This window comes from Quercus lobata, chromosome 2 (genome assembly GCF_001633185.2).
Source record: "Quercus lobata isolate SW786 chromosome 2, ValleyOak3.0 Primary Assembly, whole genome shotgun sequence".
Taxonomy (NCBI): Eukaryota; Viridiplantae; Streptophyta; class Magnoliopsida; order Fagales; family Fagaceae; genus Quercus; species Quercus lobata.
Window position 1 is genome coordinate 973,212 of NC_044905.1, and position 14,501 is coordinate 987,712.

General features: G+C 33.8%; 1 protein-coding gene across 1 annotated transcript; it reads right to left on the reverse strand.

Moving 5' to 3' along the window:
- Positions 1-5,471: 5,471 nt before the first annotated feature.
- On the reverse strand, positions 5,472-12,683 carry LOC115970149 (probable ADP,ATP carrier protein At5g56450). The gene is made up of 2 exons (XM_031089816.1): positions 11,971-12,683; positions 5,472-6,492 (listed from the first exon to the last, which is right to left on the reverse strand). The coding sequence occupies exons 1-2, from the start codon at positions 12,325-12,327 to the stop codon at positions 5,860-5,862; spliced, it is 990 nt and encodes a 329-aa protein (XP_030945676.1). The 5' UTR covers positions 12,328-12,683; the 3' UTR covers positions 5,472-5,859.
- Between the last annotated feature and the right edge of the window lie 1,818 nt (positions 12,684-14,501).

A 14,501-nucleotide genomic window follows, 5' to 3' on the forward strand; every position in this document is an offset into this window, starting at 1 on the left:
ATAAACAAGATTCTTACTTACTATTACGGAAAAAAAAATTATATAATTTGTGATGCATTAGTATTCCTTTTACAAAAGAAATAAAAGAGAATTTAATACTAAAATGTTTGATTAATTAAAAAAGTGGTATATGGCAGCACTAAAACCAGTATTGAAAAACAATATTTTCCAATTAAGGTAAAGATGATAAGATGTGATGGGTGATAATTAAATGGAAGAGTCCAACCCCACTTTCACATCGGAGGGACCCACAATTTCCTTTGTGTTTGGAAAAGACAGCTTGGTGATAACAACAACCTCAACCACCACAACCACAATGCCCCCAGCCCCACGAGAGCGTGGACCCTCTCATACAACCTTTACAGCCTAACGTAAGAAGAATCTCCTTCTGATTCTCTCTCTTTTTTATTATTGTTATGATTATTATTATTAACAATAGTAGAGCATTGTTCATCAACTATTTTATATAAAACATATTTATTGAAAAGCTTATTATTATAACCTAAATTTAATAATATTATTATTATTATTATTATTATTAATTTCTTTTGTGTAGTATGGGAAAAGTGGTCACGCTGACACTTTTGTCTAGTACTCCAATGCGTCAAACATGATATGATAATATTCATTTTAAAGTATGTTGTGTCGGTATTAGATTTAGTATATTAAAATAACATTGGATACGAGCTAAACCTATAAAACAAAATATGTGGTAATTAAGCAATCCAAGTGCCCCACTGAAAATTTCCTTGAATGGAAGAGATTTAGGTGACAAATTGTCTAGATTTAATGTAAGTGTAAAGTTCCAAAAGCCTCTTTAAATACGTAATCAGTTTGATTACTTTAAATTTAAATGTTGCCCTTTATTTCGCGCGGGGGCGTGAGGTCATGGTTGCCTTGGCTTCTTTGGTGGGGTTCCCACTATTTTGTTTTTTCTTTTTTCTTTCATAAAATACACATAATAATATAATTTAATCATGATCAATTTGGTTAAACTCAATAATTTAAAAGGGTTTAATCCGACTCAGCTAACACCTCCCCCAGATCTTTAAAGTACCAAAGCCACTGAATGCCTCGTCAACGCATTGTAGTATGGAGTTAAGGCTACGTCACCTAAAAGAAACCTCTTTTTTCTTCTCTTCTCTTTGGCTTAACTTCTTCCTCGCTCTCACCTTATTCTTTTTGCTGTTTCTTCTCTTTTCTATCAAAAGTATCATAATGAACCAGCATCTCTAACAAGCAAGGTATCTTTGCAAATATATATGCATTTTATCTCTCACAATATGGAAAAATATAACTTGTATTGGGATCAGATATATATTTTCCTCTCTCACAACTAGTAAGTCTCACTGAAGGAAAATATATATCTAATACAAGGTATACCTTCTCCACAATATGAATCTAATGTATTTGTGAGGTATGCATCTTGTGAGAAAGAAAATATATACCTTATACATAAAATAATTATTGATTCTCGCACATGTTATTTTGTTTATTGAATTAGTGACCCTAAAAAACAAAAACAACTAGTAGGTAACCCTCTAAAAAAGTCATTCATCTTTTGTTAACTATTTTCTTTAAATCATAGTTGTTATTAACTTTTTGCGAACAAGAATCCTATATTATCTTTTGATTTATCAAAGAGAATCATTATTATTACTTTGGATTTTTTTTTTTGTACATGTACAAAGGAAACTTGACAACTTATACATATTCACATGATAAACTCTTTTTAATATATATATATATATATATATATATTATCTTGACTAGTTTATCAATACCTTCATTCGGCCCCCAAACCAAAATTTTTGGTTTCACTGCTGATTACATGGGAAAATTTGTATTTTACCACGTTTTATTTTATATATATATTAGCATTAACACCATGATGTAGATTGTGGATGACGGAACATAGGATTGAGCACGCATGATTTTGATTCGTCAATTTCTTGCATAATTGTATTGACTAAAACAAGTAAATATGATACGATGAATTGTAATCATAGTTGGCTGTTGGCATGACATAAGCAATGAGTTCATAACCTAATTAAGGTGCAATTAAAATTATATTTTATGGACCATATTCATTCATTTTCTTTTCTTTTCTTTTATTTTTCAAAAAAAAATTTATTTAGCGAGAAATATATATGTTTTCTGAAGAGGTATAAAATTGAATTCAAAGCTTTCCGCAGAATGAACCTCAACTAGGCTCAAGTTTGCTATGGGGAGTTTAACCCATCACCCTAATCAAAATTTACCTCTCAACTGCTAGCCAGGTAGCCCAATCTAGCACCTAAAAAATAGATCCAAACAAGAGCCAAAAAAGGCCCAGGCTTGCACAACTTTGCTTAGCAAGAAATCAGTACTAATTGAATGAATTATGATTCTTGAAAAAAAAAAAAAAAAAAAAAAAAACTTGTTCACCCTATGAAAATAAGTAGATGCCTATGTTGATTCTGATTTTAGAGAGAGATATGGGGAGAGTACAAACATGAGGTGGTGTGTTTCACTGATTTACTAGTTGTGAGGATGCTGCTATAGAGTGAGACTATTTTGATCTTTTTCTTTATCACCATTTTTTTCACCCTGTTGCCGGTTGTTGTTCTTCCTCAACTGCATCTCCTTTATGGTTTGTTTGGATTGAAGGAGAAGGAGGGGGAGTAGAGTAGAGTTGACTATAAATTAGCCTAGTTTTCAGCCAACTCTACTTGCTTCCCCTCCCTCCCCCTCTATTCAAATAGGCCATTAGAGTGAGAGCCCTCAGATTGGATACAGTTACGTTACTAGGCTTTTCTCAATCAAAGTAGTGGAGAGATTAGAGCCTTGACTTTCTGATTCAATCTGCAGTGTCCCAGGTGCAGGAGGAGGTTGACAATGGACTGATGGACAACACACACACTTATCACTGTGGGCTTGAACCCATGTCCAAGCTCACAGGGCTCCAATGGGTGATGTGTCCTTAATTCACAACTGTAGTCTACATCATGGATTGAGACTTGGTTCACATCTGCTTCTGCATTGGCGTTGCTACTGGACATCCAAATTGCTATCTTCCCCTGACACTGACTCTGTCTGTGCGCAATATAGCTACAAAAAAAAAAAAAAGAGTGGGTACATTCACTTGGTTTAGAGGTCCAGCTTACCCTATGGGCTTTGGTGTGGAGTGGAGGGAATATTTTCTTATTTTAAATGAGTCCAAAATCGTTGCTGAAGATTCTTTTTTGCATGGGCTTTGGGCCTTGATGGTGGGCCCTAGGCTTGTAGAATTATGAGGTAAAGCCTAACATAGTTGCATTAAAATATCTAAGTACATTGAAATCTTTTTCTACAATTCCATCCACTCGTAAATAGATTCTTGTGTATCAATCAAGTTACTATTTCCCATGCCAAATCTAAAATTAATCTCTTTGTTTGCTTTTCCTGTTCACATAATTCTAGGGGTGGCAAAATTAGACACAACACAACATGAAATTAGCGGGATATAGATTGAGGCTTAACGGAGTCGTGTCATATTTGGGTTGACACGGTTGACTCGTTTAATAAACGGGTTGGATTAGTGTTGAACATATAGAACCCGTTTAACCAATCTAACCCTTTTAAATAAATGATATTTTACCAATATACCCTTCAAACTCTAGATCTATAAACTTATTAGTTGTTGTGGTTTATTTTCTTTAACATATTGTGATTAATTATTTGTGATATTGTGATATGCTTTAATTTTGAATGATTATTTGTGATGCAATTACTTGTTAGTTCTAAATTTTATATTAAAAATATTTATTTGTTTCTTTTTTTGATAAAATCTGATAAACAGATCGATACGATTGACCCGTTTGATAAATAGGTCATGTTAAGGTTGAAGAATCTTGACCCGTTTAATAAACATGTCGGGTTAGTGTTGACCTATATCGTCGAATACTCATGAGTTGGCACGATACGAACCCGACACGTGAACATGAATTACCACCCCTACATAATTCTCTTTTTATTGATAATCAAACATACATTCGATGGATCTTAACCCTTATAATATGTTTTGCTCTACTTGCTTCCCTAATCCTTATACACACGATTGCTTTGAACTTCTTTCTATCAACATCTAAATTCTATAAGGCATATTTACCCTCTTCATTAACATTGTACATAACCACTTCCAAAACCCCAGAGCTTGTATAATAATATTTCCTGGTTGAAATGCTTGTGCTAGCTATAGATCATCCCTTTTCATGCCTACCTTGCAATCAGCCACTGTAACAGAAGTTCTTTCCAGTATCTAATTGCTTTACTATAAAGGGCCTTCCGGAGCTATCCCTAATACATAAACCAATAAATAACATTCCCCCCATTATTTCAAAATTTTGGGACTAGTTTTTATTGTTGTATCTTCAAGAGGATGCTACCAAATGGATTTTGCTCACAAATTGTCTTGTATTATTAAAACTCACATCAGTATTTAATCGCGTTTAACAAACACGCAAGTTGCGCATAGATATTTCCACTACTGCATAAGTGGATTATACAATTTTAACCTTAAAGATAGGGGTATTGACTCTTTGAGTTCAATCAATGAGAAAGAAGGAATATGGGAAAAGAGGGCATTACTCATTGTTTAGTCCAATTTCGTATTTGAAAAAAGAGAAAACACTTCAATAAGTAATGGCCTCTTTGGAAGTTAAAAAGAGGAGGGGTAGTAGAGTAGAGGGAGGGAGAGTAATTCAATTACCTTATTTGGAAGTTTTTTAAGAAAAGAAGGGGAGGAGTTTGAAGGGGTTTCAACCACCTCTAACCCCTCATTTTTAATTCCCCCAAATTGGAGAGATTTGGAGGGAGAGTAGAGTAGATCAATTATTGACTAGATAAATTTCTCAATTTATCCTTTCAAAATTATAATAGACCAATGTTGCAAGTCCATTTTCAAATGGGAGTAAATTTGCCTATTTTAATCATTTCCTCTCTTCTCCATCTTAATTTTTAAAACATCCAAATAAGGAGAATGGCTAATTACTCCATTCTCCCTTACTAATTTTAAAAACATCCAAACAAGATGGAGGGGAACCATTCCCCTCTACTCTCCTCCCTGCTACTCCCCTCTACTCTCCTCCCTCTCTAAACTTCCAAACAAGCCATAAATCTTACCAGAATAAAAACTGAATTTTAAACAGTAACTAATGAGCTTTTTGTAATCTTGTTGTATTTTGTTATTATTATCACATTATTTTGATAAAGCTTTCCAAAATATTAATTGACAATTTAAAGCTGACAAAATTGTATATGTCATGGACTTACCAGCCTAACTTCAGCTCAGTCAGCATAAGTACAGTAACACAAAGGGGGCAATACACCCCATATCAGGATGCAAATCTCTCTCCTGTGCTGTTTGGCATTTGCTGCTTTACATGCTTCCAGATATCCGATCTGATATCCTCCTTCCACATGCCTAACCCACAACAAAAAAGGAAGATAAAGAAGAAAAAGAACTGCAACTTTCACATTAGATTGCAAACATGATGATTTTTTACCCTATGTTAGGGTGGAGGGAGATGGGGGAGAGTAGAGGGGAAGAGGGAGAAAGGTGATAAAACTATACTAAAAATTAGTATAAACCAGTTTCTTTCCCCCCTCCCCTCTGTTCCGACAATACTACAAATGTTTTAAAACAAAAAATTGAGGTGTAAGTTGCCAGAGCCTCAAAATGCAACTTGGCAAATGAATGTCATTGCTGCATGTTACACAAACTGTATAAGCTCTCATTTGCGCTTTACAAGGTATTCCTCCTGTAATATTCATCTCGTCATTTTAATCCACTGTAAACCTTTTGTTAAGTTGAAATGACGGACCAAAAATTGCTTCCTGCTATAATCTACCCCAATTCATGAACTTCTTCACCTCGTCATATAAGACCAAAATGGCAGCAGCACCAGTACTCCTAAACATATTTGAAAGAGCCCCACGATAAAATGAAGCCAACCCCTCTCTCCTATAAATCTTCCTCCAGCAGTCCAGGGTGCTATGGTACATGGGCTGTTCCAAGCCAGATTGCATCATCATTCGCCTTCGTACTGTATCCAATGGATATGACAACAACCCAGCAGATGTTGTGACTGCCTGAGCCACCACCCATCGCTTCCACAACGGCAACTCTGTCTTAGATTCTTTAGACAACATCTCTTTTATTGTATCAAAGCCTCCAAAATAAAGGCTACGGTGAACAACCATCCCATGTAGAGAGGCAGGAAGCCCACGGTAAACCCCTCGAATCCCATCTTTTTCATGTATGGTAGTCAAGAAATGGTAGATGCCTCGAAATTGACGAACTTCAGTTCTTCCAACATCAGCAGCGAGACGAGTGTGTGCAATATCAAGAGGATATATTAAGATCAACGTTGTACAGCCGGATGCAGCCCCAGCAATAAAATTGGCAGATGGACCAGACAGAAAATGACCATCTTCAAAGTGTCCACTTCTTAATATGTTTTTATAGAGATCCTGTGGGTGGGGAAAAAAAGAAAAGAAAAGAAATTAAGACCTAGTAGTCTTAATAAATTAGAATGAAATGACCATTTGGAAATCTTCCCCTACTAATATGAATCCATCGACAATCAGATACAATAACGACAATAACAACATCTACAGATTCAGATGCCAAACAGGTTGTTTTAGTTTAGTCTCTGATATGTGGTTTATAAGTTTTTGCTCATATCATATATAGAATTAATTTGGGTAAATGAACTTACTTGAGACCAGACATAAGCCTTACTTGAGTTTCTAATACCTTCAAGCTCACAAACTTGCAATTTTACTTTCTCTGTAGCCATCTTAAGTGCACCATAAATTGATTCAAGTTTTCAAACTTTTCACATGAAATTCTTGGATATTTAATTCAAAACCTTATTTCAGATTCTAACAAGTCTTGTATAGCTAATCACGCATTTTCTTCTTCTTTTTTTAACAGCTAATCACATAACTTGTATTGACTAACTGATAACTTTGAAAAGACACCCATCGCATTTCTCTACCTCCATAGATTGTTCTCAACACCCTAGTATTTTGTTTTCATAAGAAAAACTACAGTATTTGACCCTTTTCTTATCCAATCAAAAAAATAACTACAGTATTTGGTATTTGCAAAAAAAGAATAAAAATTCATAGTCGACAACCTTTAGTCCATCAGGCATGATAATTCAGTACTAACAAGATTTCTTTTTCGTTGCTTTCATTTTCTAGGCATGTATCTCTTCTAAACAAAGAAATAGTTGTCCTCTTTCAAGACCATTTGGGAAAATAAAACTTTACAGGAAATATTGAATGATGCTATTTAGTTTATATAAGGCTTGGCTTTTGTTATTTTTGCTGCTGCTATTTAGTTCATAGGGCATAATGATTCATCAAGGGAAAGATGTAGCTAAGAACTCAATTTCTCAGTGAAATACATCATAGCAACACGTTGGAGTTTGCTTTCTCGTACTTTACACTTGCATTTATTTATGCAGTTCCCAATTCATTCCTAGTCCCCTCCTCGGCCCCATCCACCTGGTGTATCAGTTTTCCAATTTTTTTTGCCAAATACAATTCTTCCATCAGCTGGGCCCCAAAACATTGGGGACTAAGGTTTTGTTGTTGTACAAAATTTTTACCAAATACAATTCTTCCATCAGCTGAACCCAAAATATTTGGGACTAGGTTTTGTTGTTGTACAATTGTTCCATCAGCCTTCAAGTATCTACGCCCATTCTCTGCAAAATTGCTCTATCTAGGGTCCTTTACACACACACACACACACAACTTGTTATAAAAAATACAAAATTTTCATTGTCCTCAGATTGACCCTCATACTACCATCAAATTACTTTTATATTATTACATTTCTCACACACATGCAAATAACGCGAACCTTTCTAAAGAAGAGCCATTTGGACTTGCCTCTAACCAATAAAACCTATGGGAAAACCCCACCTGCCAAAATCAGATGCTGGGTAATCTAACGGCATTCACCCCAAATAGGCTTAGCAGGAAAACCTACAGGCCAAGCAGATTAAGTTTATTAATACTTTTCATATTAAATTCTCTGACTGCCATGACAACTAAAATCATCTACAATTTAACTCATGATGTGGAACAACTTTCTAGATTTTAAATTCTTATCTTCAACTAAATTTTTACTAGAATACATTGACTTTTCCGAAACATGAAAACATATAAAGTTAGAGACTGGATCTCATGTTAAACTTTTTTTGCTAATGAGGACATCCATAGCTCTTTGAAAACTTGATTATTCCTCTAGTATGTGTAGTCCCTCTGTTCTACACAAACCAAGTAATTACAAAAGGAATCCCTTGGCATAACAGTCCATTCTAAAATCCATCATTTACCATAACCCAAGATATATACTATCATAAACTTGCACTGATCTCATAGACACTAGATGATCAGAAAATAAACCAGTAATCCTACCCTTTCTCGACCTAAATTGTTTAAATGTTATCTCTTTATTACTAGATGATCAGAATATAGACAAATAATCCCACTCACTCTAAATGCCTGTTTCTCAATTTAAAATACAATAACATTGGATCACACAATATTCAGCAACACAATCCTGAAAATCCTCTGCCAATCATTCCTTGCCTCAGATAGATTCATAGAATCTTTTTTTATTTCCAGGTAGCCCAAATGATTACAAGGGTGGCTCCCCTTATAATATCGATGATTAATCCCCCATATTCTTTGAGATTAAACACTATAACGTCTCTAAGAAAATGTTAGGATATGACACCCTATATTTTCTTTTCTCCATGATTTTTATCAAACTCTTTCATTGCTCTTACCATTGCTCTTAAATTAGTCGCCTCATCTCCTCCAGTGCTCCCAATGCTCTTTTCTACCCATTGATGATACAGAGAAACTGATCATAAGGCTTCACTAGAAGAACAAAGGAGCAACTGTAGTAGATGTTCCCATTGGCTTCCTCTAATCCTCTATTCTGTAGTAGATGTTCCCATTGGCTTCCTCTAATCCTCTATTCTTCCTTTGTTTTCTTGGCCTATGGGTCGGGTGCCAGACTATGCATGGCTGCATGTGATGTGAGTTCCCCAATCTTGAAGGAATTTGTTTGAGAATGAAAGAAGCATTTAGAAAAGAAAATTTTAAAACTCAGAATATCCAGGTAGCTGCATTAATTTATTTATTATTAAATTTTTTTTTTTGATAGTTATGCATTAAATAGAAATTTAGTGTACAAGCATGCCCCTAATTACAAAAGCAACCGCTTTGTGTGTTTGTTACACATGGAAAATTGCTACCAAATTGACAGGTATAAATTGCATGGCCTTGCATGTGGTGGACATACAAAGTAACAAGACCTATACTTTTATGTCAAGGGATAAAGTTGGTATTCTTTGTTGCCACATTAAGAGTGCAATTTATTTAACAAGAGAATAACTTTTGTAAGAGAATATTAATAAATAAAAAAAAGTGAAATTTGAAAATAAGTAAGAAAGTAGGTCAAAATTTTCACGAACTTATTTCGATTAATAGGAAAAAGAAAAAACAATAAAATTATTTTTCTATATATAATGGGATTTAATTATCATTAACACTGTTCTTTTGTTTTGTTTTTTTTTTTATTTTTTTTTATGAAAAGTAGGATCTTACAATCCTCTATCTAATACATAAAACCCCCACTAATTCTCAATAGGATCCCAATTTTAACAACCTTGCTGAGAAGTTTTGATGCAACCATTGAAGATTAATTTGTTACTACTTAACAAATTCATCTATTCAAGATATATTTTATGTAGAAGCCATGTGGTTTTAAAGAAAAAGTTATATGTTTCTCCAGGATTAAACGATCTTTAATTTGGGTTTTTATTTAAAGAGTTAAGGTCAATTTTGAATTCTGAGGCAAAACTGTTATTTTTGTAACCCTATGAATTACGAGTATTTTTGTGGTTTGGTTGGATCTAGAATTTTCTTAAGAGATATCCAGTACAATAAGGACCAGATATGGGAACTTGGGCAAAAAATGGAGTATCCGTGGATCCTAGGCTACGATTCATAGGTATTGTTCATACAGCCCCTAAAACACTACAAACTTCTCACCTTTCTTCTTCCTTACAACCCCAAGTCAAGCCTTTCCTCTTACTTATCAAATAGTCATAAAAAAAACTCATCAAAACCTAGTGAAATTTGAGCCCTAACCCTTTCTAACGCTAAACTCATCCACTACTCCTCCAAAATCTTAACCCACCACAAGCATACCTAGACAAATTCCCAATTTGTCTTATGTCAAGTTTAAAGATTGAGAAAAGCCATACAACACTAGAGAGTTTAGAGAACTTTTTCTTAAATAATATGCAATTTCTTCACAAATTTTGTGGTTTTCACGAATGTGGAGTCGATTTGTGTAAATCTCAACTACCTTAGATTTTTTTTATTTTTTTATTTTAATAATAATAAATTAAAAAACTCCAGATTTTGATTGGATCTTTAATTGTCATGCATTGATCCCAAGGATCTAAATGGATTATAGATAAAGAAATATAAAAGTGTGCCCACTAAAGAACAAGATATGAAGAGTCTTCAAAGTAAAACAAGGCATGAGAGATGATGGATTTGTGGTCCAGCAAATGTAAAATATTTGAGAGAGAGAGAGAGAGCAGCCAAAGGAAAGAGAAAGTGCCCAAAATCAGAAAGGATAAACTCAAGAAAGGAAAAAGGAAGGAGAGCGGTGTCCATGGGATCTGCGTCTGATTGGAGACAGAGAGATATTATATTGAAAAATGTAATAAGACATAGTTCCATCAGAACTGCCCAGCCCTTTTTATAATTTTTTTCAAACTCCTACTTCTAAAAATGGTAATTTGATATGGATCATCTTATTCAGCAATTAAAAGTCCCACTGTGCATGTACTAATGCTGAAGAGTAGGACATTATGTGGCACAGTTATTTGGCAGAAATCATCAACAGTTCTTATATACTATTCTTCCCCAATATAGGATAATCAAAGCATGGATGGCTCTCTTAATTTTTGATTGCATAAGTCCTAAATTTCAATCCCCCCCCCCCCCTGTGGGTGAGCCCCTTGTCACTTCATCATCAAATTTGTAGTAATAGTGTAATATCCTATCTCCCAAAAAATCCCTTAAATTGAATCTAGTATTTACACCAGAAGCAGCATCAAATCCTGATTAACTCCCATCTGATCTCACATGAGAAGAACACTGCAAGGTGAATGTATCTCAAAGTTTCTATTTTTCTTTTAATTTCTTTTCCTAGGAATATTTCAAAGTTCATTGGGAGCACTGCAAAGCCTAAGGGTGTTCCCATTTTTCATTAATAGAAATGTTTCTACGGATATTTCAAGCACTGAAAGGTAAGCCAAATACAAGAGCTTACTCAGAACAGTTGCTATCTTTCCCTAAAGTCTTCAACAACATTCAATTGGAAGCACTGTTCCAGCCATTTTTACACACATTAGGTCCAAAACAGGCCGCTAAACCATGTGCATATACTACTACCAGTCTACCTCGCCTACCAAACCATATGCTAGTACAACACCACATTATCTTACATTTTAATACAGTACTAATTCAATAAGTCTAGACACACTATTTCTCACAGTTATTTTCACAATTGCTGACACAGCCTGTTGTGATTGGTGCATAGAAGCGTTAGTGATGTTGCTCTAATCCCAACAAATTATGTCAGCAATGGTGAAAATGTATTGTCCTAGCATTACTCATACCACCCCTCACAGAGCAACCTAAACACTTCTTCATCGAGGCATTTGATCAGTCATGTTATACCACTCAAAAAAAAAAAAACCAACCAACATTGCTTGAACAAATGCCAGAATCAAAACCAAATAAATAAATAAATAAACTTGCATACATATCTTTGATACCCAACAAAAACTAACACATTCAAACACATAAACAGATATAAAAAGTTGCAAACTTTAATACCTTGAGTGAGAAATTAAGAGCCACAGAAGGGTAATACCGAATAACACTGATCCCATTGCCTCTCCAAAGAGAAACAATGCCTTCCTCACGAACAGTACGGACTATGCAATCCAACATGCCCTTGAATCTCCTACGGCCAGTGCCACCAACAATGGCCAAGTTGCTCTCTTGGGTCTGTAATAAAAGCTTGGCTCTCTCTATTGGGGCCACAATCGTGTGCACCACCCCACCCATCACAGCCCCAGCCATCAGATCACGATGAAAGTTCGTCAACCAATCAGACGGCCCACAAGATTTAGATGATGAAGATTGTACGGCCCTTTTATTTTCTGGGTCATCTTCATCTTCCTTGGTCATTATATCAAACACCTTCAAGTTCAACACCAAAGTATAAAAACTCTTATCTTTTTTGTTTCTAAAACTGTGTCATGGTATTGTGTCTGAAAAGTGTAGTAAATGGTGGGAAAATTGGTTTGTTATTTGTTAGTGGTTAAGAAAGAGGAAAACCCATTTTATAAGTATTTGGGGTTGGGGGTACAAAGTATCATATACTGTATCAAATAAAGAAGAAAAGAAAGGCTGCTAAAGCCTAAAGGTTCAAACTTTTGGTAAGCACTACTATAACGAAATCACACACTTTTTCCCTTTGAGAGAACCTTGAGATATTGGTCCAAGATGAGAATGGAAGTTACAGGACGCTACACGCTTTCATTTCCCCCAAACAAAAAGTTCATCAACGGAACATATACCTTTATTCACCCAAAAAATAAAAAATAAAACCTTTTTTAAAAAAAAAAATATATATCAAATTTTTGATAGAATATATATTTTAATATTGAAACAAAAACAAACCTTACACACAAGGTATACGTATCCCGGGTGTAATAGAATAAGGTTAAAGACAATTTTTTTTTTTGAGTTAAAATTATAAATTACAATAATTTTGTTTTTCAAGTTTCCTTCCTTTATTTCTTTTTTAATTTTGGTCCTTTAACTTTAATTTGTTTTCCATTTAGTTACTCCATCTAGTTTGTCCAATCACGTCGTTAGTTTTAGTGGCCACTCTAAAAAACAACGTCATTTTGATTGACTAAGTGGTGTGAATTGAACATAATGAATATTTTGTAAAAAAAAATTGAAGTTAAAGGATTCAAATGAAAAAAAAGAAAAAGAAAAAAAAGATACAAAACTTAAATAATGGGATTTAAAATAAGTTCAACGTTAGAGGGTATGTATAATTTATAATTTAGTCGAAATTTTCATAACATTTTTTACAATTTGTTAAAGTGGAAAGTTATGAAGGGAGCAATATCGATTTCACATATGTGATAATATTGCTCCCATCACAACTTGATAAAGTGGACACCTATTTTATCATACAATTGACAAACTTTTTCTTAGGTCAGAAGAATTCACTATGTGATTGTTCATAAGACCATATATATATATATTAAATATCCATGTGGTATCGGGTACAAAACTTTTGTCCCCCATCTTAGGGTCAATTATAAGAAATTTTGAATTTTTATTATTATTTATTACCCACCGATGTCTTTCTCTTACTTATGTTTTTTATTTTAGGCTAAAATATTTTTTGATCCTTGGATTGATATCATGTTGTTCATTAGATTTTTTTTTTTTTTTTTTTTCGAGAAAGAAACGCACACACAAGGAAGAGAAAATGAAATTCTAATAAAAAAGACATACCATAAACTCTACTAAAAAGTCATGGTGTTGATCATTAAATTTAAGATTTAGAATTTAAAGTATCAACTTAAGAATAGTTATTTTCTTTCTCAAAAAAAAAAAAAATTAAGAATAGTTGTTTATAATGTGATAATTTAGTTCCAATTTAAGAACAATGTCATTTTGAGACATTTAAAATTTTACAGTGATCTAACATTAGTGGAATCATCTCATTGACAATAATTATAGTGTTTAAGATCTATAAGTATAAGTGCTTGTGGAGTGTGGGGGGCAAGGGCCAGGGTTCAAGTCTCCAGGAGGGAGTTTCACACACATATACACTTAGATTAGGCTAGAGTAGAATTCTATCTTGTATCAAAAAAAAAAAAAAAAGATCTAATTTGTTCTAGTGTGATTGATAAAGTCTGTTGTTGATGATAAAAGCAATCATTATAAAGTAGACATCATAAATTTGAATTATATTAAATAAATAAATAAATAAATAAAAAGTATCAAATTTAATTGTTTTGTAAATATAAGAAGCAACCAAAAGCAATTTTAGTATTTTATTTTTTGGCAAAAATGCAAAACTGACCCTCTAACTTTCAGTTTTGTCAATTCAGTCATCTAACTTTCAATTCTTATCAATGCAGGACTCCGTTACAACTCAATTAGTGGCTGCAATTACAACTCAGTTAGTGTTTTGATTTCAGGGGAAAGGGAACGCCGTTCCTCTTAATGTGTTTTTTTTTTTTTTTAGAATTTTCATATTTTCTTTTAATTATGAATTTTTAAAAAATGCAAAACGGCGTCGTTTCAGTGACATTAATAGCAATTACTAATTG